General features: G+C 39.7%; 1 protein-coding gene across 1 annotated transcript in view; it reads left to right on the top strand.

The window, feature by feature from the left end:
- NPLOC4 (NPL4 homolog, ubiquitin recognition factor) overlaps positions 1 to 6,865 on the top strand; it is a 59,629-nt gene that overhangs the window by 43,087 nt on the left and 9,677 nt on the right. The window contains exons 14-16 of the mRNA XM_069064077.1: positions 3,060 to 3,155; positions 4,697 to 4,813; positions 6,703 to 6,805. Coding sequence (XP_068920178.1) covers positions 3,060 to 3,155; positions 4,697 to 4,813; positions 6,703 to 6,805 — 316 coding nt within the window. The remainder of the gene's footprint in view (positions 1 to 3,059; positions 3,156 to 4,696; positions 4,814 to 6,702; positions 6,806 to 6,865) is intronic.

Raw genomic sequence — 6,865 nt, forward strand, 5'->3', positions numbered from 1 at the left:
GGAAGGAATAAGTATTTATTAAGTTCCTACTATGTACTAGGCAACTTAAACTCATGTCCAAGACAGAATTTGTTATTTTCCCATCCATTATTTTCCCTTTTGTCTTTTAAAGGGTATCATCTTTCTAGTCACCCAGTTTGCAACATCAGTGTTCTCTTTGCCTTCTCTTTTTCTTCAGACTTCATCTGTCTACCTGCACCCTCCATTTTTCCCCTTAGAGCATTTTTCCCAGAGCCTCCATTTTGAGGAAGAGCCAAAGACCACCATCTTTTATTCTCTGTACTTGATCTGCCATGCCCTGAGGGTGCACCTCTTCCCCTCCACCTCTGCTTTTAAGCCCCCTTTTATGTGTTCTCTGCCTGAGCTCCTTAAAGGCCTTAGAATGAGCCCCTCAAAGGCTGGGAAGGACTGTCTTGTCTTTTTGCTTGTACTTGTTTTCTCCAGTACTTAGCACAGTGCCTGGCACATAATTAGCACTTACTGCTTCCTGACTTGACTGTCACTATCACGCATGATCAGTTACCAAGTCTTGTCCATTCTGCCTCTAAAACTTCTCTTGTATCTGCCTTCTTCCTGTTTCTCACCCTGGTTCAGTCCCTCATCACCTCACCTTTTACCTGGATGATAGCAGTAGCCATCTGATCCCCTTGTCTCAGTCCATCCATCCTTCACATGGCTTCTAGAGTAGGAGCAGGACAAAGGGAAGAACATATTAAAGAGGACAAATGTAATGGTAGCAATAAACCCAGTAAAACAGAGAGTAGAGTATACCATCAACTTTGTTCAGCATTTGTCAGAACTGATTAGGTAAGCGTGCCAAAGGTTTTCATTCTTTTGCTTGTTTCTTGCATTTCTGTCGTGCCAGGGACTGTGTTTAGACTCAGAGTGGGCATGTGATTGAGGCAGGAAAATATCATTGCATTTAGAATAGTGGATCCCTGTGAGTAGAGCTTATTGACAACCCATTCCAATTGGCAGCTCCAGAGAACATATTTATTACCCTGTCAGTAAAGACATCTGCTTTTTATACTACCTAGGGTGTAATTAAGTTGAAAGCAGATTGATGAAACATATAGTTAATGTAAGTCGGGGTGATCTGAAACCAAATTTATGAAATGCCTTTCCCTCTCCTTTTAAAAATGAAGTTAAACCTCTTGCTGCAGTAGAATAATTGTTGATTTTGCATTTTGTGTTCAGCTACAAAGTATGAATAGTTCCATTCCCTGTACCTAAGATCTCTGTTTGAGTCAAAGTGCTTGAATCACCAGAACACCTCGGGTAGAAGCAGATATATAGCAAAAGACTGAATAATGCAACCCATAGGAAGCCAAGTGGTGGATAGCTCAATAGAAAACATTTAACATGTTCTGTTTTGATACAGAATTTCTAAAGAGTGGCTCATTTAAAATGCGCTCCATTTTAAGTCTTAATATTCTGAAATAGTCCTCCTCTCTGTGTTCCAAAGTTGTGTAGAAATGTGGTTTGAGGGATTCCTCAGTTTCTGGAACTGGACCAGGCTGAGATCAATCCTCTATGAGGAGAAATGAGGGTCTGCTGTCATTTACTGAGACTCTTGTTTAGAAGAGTGGCCACCAGCTCATAGAATCAGAGGATCATACCTCTCAGACTGTGTGGCCTCCTGTAGCTCTCCAGGGTAGGACAGTGGCGATGAACGATGGTGCATTGGTTCCAAGTTCACTTAGCAGTAAACATCTTGGAGCCACTTTTCCATTTCTTTCTGCCTATCTCTTTTCCAAATTTAAGATTTAAAATAGAAAAATATTTCCTAAGTTTATCTCTGTTTCCATACTTGGCCATTGCAACATGGATCTCAAACCTAGAAAGGATTTTGAAAACCTTATTCTTGCCCTGACTAGAGATCCTTTTAATGGTTCAGCCTATCCTCCTTTGCAACTGGCACAGTCACAACAGAATCCCAGGCTGGCGAGCTATGAAACAGTTCACTGCCTTTGCTTCTGTAGAAAGCTGAACAGAACAACATTTCCAAGGCTTAGAAATAGTCCCAGAGGCTCCAGAATGGCTGCCCTAAATCTGAGATAGGTGTAATCTGCTACCGCTGTAAGTGTCATATTGCAGCAGAAAAGCTGTGTCAACCAAAAGGTGGTTAATAGCTCACACTTGGGTGCTTTCATGGGGAGGGCATCTGCCAGTAGGAATAAAAAACCCTATTTGTATTGATTCCTGTACGTTTACCACTGTCCCTGTCACATGTATTGATTGTATTTTAGATTTAAAATGTTCTTTGTCATCACTTAAACCTTTCTGAGCCAAATGAAAGGATTGAGACTCGGCTTTTGGCATCAGCTCTTGAGTCTCGGCTTTTTCTTCATTGAAGGAGAGCAGAGAAACTGTGTTCCTTATGTTATTCATTTGCTTTTATTTTCCTTCCCTTATTTGCGAAGTACAAAGGCTGCATGGGAACTGTTCCTGGGCACTGAAAACTATTATCCAGTGCCATTAATGGTTCTAGCAATATGGCTTGATTCCATTTCCTGAAATTGTCACTGGTTGGGTCTGCATGTGCTCCCAAAACCAGTCATGTGAATTTGAGCCTCTTTGTGCCTCCCAGAGATACCCACTTGTGCTTCTTCTCATATAGCTCCTATTAGTGCTGATGGGAGTTGAAAAAACCACCTTTTAGGAAAGAAAAAAAGCAACACTGTATTTAAGAAAAGGCCCGAAAAATGGAAGCTGCCCACTAACTCTGTTCAGGCAAGGTCTGAACTGCAAAAAACCAAAACAAAACAAAAAGCTAGTGATAGGGACCAGAATATCCTGTCCACATTTTGAGATTTTATTATAATTTTTTTGCTCCCAGAGTCCCATGGTTTCCTAGTCTTCGTTTGGGAATGACTCCCATAGAAGTTAATTTTTTTTTCATTGTAAGAATTTTTAAAACTGTTTCAGAATTGATACCAGCACCTTATAAAGCTTAGGGATCATAAGTGCTCTGAGTTAAGAAGAGATATTGGAATAACATCCATATCCCTGTCATATAATCTGTTTTACCCTAGATTCATGTTTGTTTATTTACTTAGATCACGACGACTTTCCCCAAGGATCCAGTTTATACTTTTTCTATTTCACAAAATCCTTTCCCTATTGAGAACCGAGATGTCCTAGGCGAGACACAGGTAAGCTCCTCATCCTGAGAAATATATTTTAAAAGATCTGAAGATTGACCCTGTGTCAGTGGTATTTTTCCAGAAAGTGCCAAATACTTGATCTGTCCCTCTTATTCATGACTCTCAAAGAACCTGACCAGACCTTTGACTGAGACAGTTTTGATCTTAATTGCAGCAGGGCCTGTGACTTCAAGTGACAGATTGTTTAGCCAGGCCAGTCTCTTCTAAATCCCCAGAAGCCTGTGGGACCTTGGGGGAAGGATCCTTTTCAATTGACTCTTCACTTTTTCCAAAACTCAGTGGTTATGTTAGGTACATTAGCAGCAGCCCTGTTTTATTAATTGAGACAAACTCCTGTAGCAAAAGAAGTATAAACTGCTGCTGTTCTCCTCGGGCTACCCCACGTCCTGAGATGTCATCTTGCTGTCTTTCATAGACATAGTAATTAGAATGGTCTGGATTTCTTTAGAACTTTCATAACTAATATTTCCACAGGGATATTTCTCAAGAAATTTGTAAAGAATTGTTCTTCCTCCTTTAAAATGGATGAAAACCAAGCTCAGAGAGCTCGAATGACTTTCCTTGTGTCATGCAGCTAGTAAATGTTGAATACAGAAGCTGAATCTGTCATTTCACAACACCACAAGGCCTCTTCCAGTGAAATGTCTTCTTAGTTTTGTTAGGTCTAGGAATGATAGCAATGACTGAAACATTCAGGTACAAATTGGTATTTGTTTGGATTTTATTAATAAAGTTTTCATCAATATTAGGATGGGTATTCTAGGTCTCTGCTAACTCATATCACTCAAGTTAGACCAACCAAAAATAAAGGGCAGATCTTGAACTATTCTGCAAGTGTGTACATATTTTTTTTTACATCACCTAGCGGCAGCTGACTTGTGAATAAATATCTTAGAAAACAGTATGAGTCAAATATATTCATAATAAGGTTTCCTTCTGAAATGGTCACTTTTATAATGTTCCAGAGGTGTTTCATAGACTTGGCTTTTTTCCCCAAAGACATCTCCAAGAAATTTAGAGTGTGGGAGAAAATTCTCACAGATGTGGTTTCCTGCCTAAAGTTTTAGTCTCCTGCCATGTGTATGCCCAAAGTCCAGGGTGAAGAGAAGGTTCAGATGGACTAAAAAAGCCAAACATTACCTTTTTACCCCTAAGTAGAACTTGCTGTTATGCAGCATTTTTTCTCCCCAATGTGTGACACTGAATTAAATTAGGATCTTTTTCCCAGCTACTTGAAAATATCTTCTGGATATGGATCTGCTTAACACTTGCTTAGTCTCTTCACTACCTTACTAATTGTTATTCCTAAGGTTCTCTTTCCAGAAGAATATCAGAAATTCTTTTGAAATTATTCTTTCACTTTGGATCCTGTGTTTAAAAAAAAAAAAAGCAAAACCAATCCTTGTGCCAGCACTGTATTTTGTTCAAATAAATCTAAATAAAAAAGTTATTACTTTCCTGAATATGGAGCTGGAGAACTGAAATGGAATAGTAAATCTTACTTTTTTCTCTCTCCCTGGTCACTGCAGGATTTTCATAGTTTGGCTACATATCTGTCTCAGAACACCTCCTCCATTTTCCTAGACATCATCTCAGACTTCCATCTGCTCCTCTTTCTGGTCACCAATGAAGTCATGCCTCTTCAGGTATGTAACCCAAGGAGAAAATTCTTGGCTAGAAACCTAAGCATCTGTAGTCCAAAATTGCCTTATGGGAGTGATATTCATCTGGGAAAGTGTTGCCATTCTCTCCTATTTCCCTTAGGTATCTCCACAGCAGAAACTAGAATCTGGGTGTCTAAAAGGGAGTTTGATTCTAAAATCAGTTTCCCAGTCTTTCTGTGTTTTAGGCTTTGAGAATGTAGAGAGTAGCTTTTTGCAAAAAGAAAATGTTTAATGATTGGAAGATGAATTTTCTGATTTTGGACTCTTCATTGGGAAGACTTCATAAGCTTGCCTTGCCTTTTTGAGATTGAGTGTAGCTTTTTTTTTTCTAATCATAAGCAGAGCCAATTTTACTGTGTCCTAAGGCAGAAAACATTAGAAATATCAGAAGTAAAAATTCCTGTCATAGTTCAAAATTATAGCGCCTGTTCTTTTCTCTTATATCTTTCTCCCCCAAAATAAGCTTTAGTGTTAATATCTTGGCATCAAGAGCTTGGCTGATTACCAGTCATGGAATTAACATCTGCACAGTTGGCATTTTCTGAATTTAAAGACACACAAAGGAAAAAAAAAGGCATGGGTTTTACACATACTGGGAGTTAGAGACTGTCAGCATGTGCAGAATAGACTGACAGTGGGCAGCTGGAGATCGGGACTAATCAGCATTGTAGCTGGTATTCTTCAGCTTTAGCCTTTCGTTTTTAAGAAAATTCCAAGGAAGAAACTAAACAGCATGCTTGGAGTTCCCCTTGAGTTAAATCATTGACTAACATCTCCTGTAATCTATAGAATAGATTCTTCTGAAACAGAAGTAAAGTAGGTTACTCCTTCCTTTCTGCCTTTGCACCATGCATGGTAGGAAGCTTCTGGTTACATGCTGCTTGGTTGGTCTTTGCAGCTCCTATTTTGTCTGGCAGTAACCTCTTTTGTCTTCCTTTAAAGACCAATCTTGGGGCAGGTAGGTGGCACAGTTCATAGAGCACCAACCCTAGAGTCAGGAGGACCTGAGTTCAAATGTGACCTCACACAGTTACTAGCTGTATGACCCTGGGCAAGTCACTTAACCCTGGTTGCCTCCCCCAAAGTTAAATAAATAAAGATCAGTCTTGCTCAGCTGATCCATATACCACTTTCAGCTTGCACTTTTTCTCCTTGGTTATATTCCAGTACTGAGACCTCTGAGTTTCCAAATCTGTCCAAATTAACCATCTGAATTGATGAAGTAGTGTGAAGAACTTTACAAATCTCTGTACTTCTTACATCAATAGCCCTAACAGAAAAATATACTTTGCAGATGAATAGGATATGTTGGGGCAACCTTTTTCTGAATGTTCATTGTTAAGAGCCCCACCCCCCCCCCTCCCCCAAGGCTTCACCTTTTAATTTTGTAACTTTTAAAATACTCAGTGTTATCCTTGAGGGCCTTGGGTATAAAGTGTGTTTTTAAAAGACAATCCCCAAGATAAGGAGGAGCTGAGTTGGGGGGAGGAAGAAGCTACAAGTACATCACTCAGTCAGCTCCTATACCTGTGTCTAACAATTTTTTTCCTGTTCTAAGAATATGAGCCCCCAGGATAAAGGACCCTCTCCTTTATCTTCTATGATCCTGAACAACCTGTCAGTACATGAAAGACAGATACAGTATCCCCCACTTGGGGGTTATTTAGGAAGGATTTAGAAGCTTGATTTAGCATACACATTTATAGCCCAAAGGATGTGGTTTTTTGAGCTTCATAGCACAGCAACTATAGGATGTCTTTAATTCCCTCAGAAGTTTGTTCTTTCAACAAAAGTGGTAGGAATCTACTAGCTACATTTTTGTCTATATTTCACAAAATAGGTTTAAACTTACTCATTTTGGGGTCTTTTAGGACAGCATTAGCTTATTGCTGGAGGCCGTGAGGACTAGGAATGAGGAGCTAGCACAGACTTGGAAGAAATCTGAGCAGTGGGCCACCATCGAACAGCTCTGCAGTAAGTACCTAAACTCTGTTCTCATAGCCCTAGCACCTCCTACCCTCTTGCAATTCTTCC

The sequence above is a fragment of the Petaurus breviceps genome, unplaced genomic scaffold, assembly GCF_028583685.1.
Source record: "Petaurus breviceps papuanus isolate PSGF00001 unplaced genomic scaffold, PetGlider_PUasm1.0 90617, whole genome shotgun sequence".
Taxonomy (NCBI): domain Eukaryota; kingdom Metazoa; phylum Chordata; class Mammalia; order Diprotodontia; family Petauridae; genus Petaurus; species Petaurus breviceps.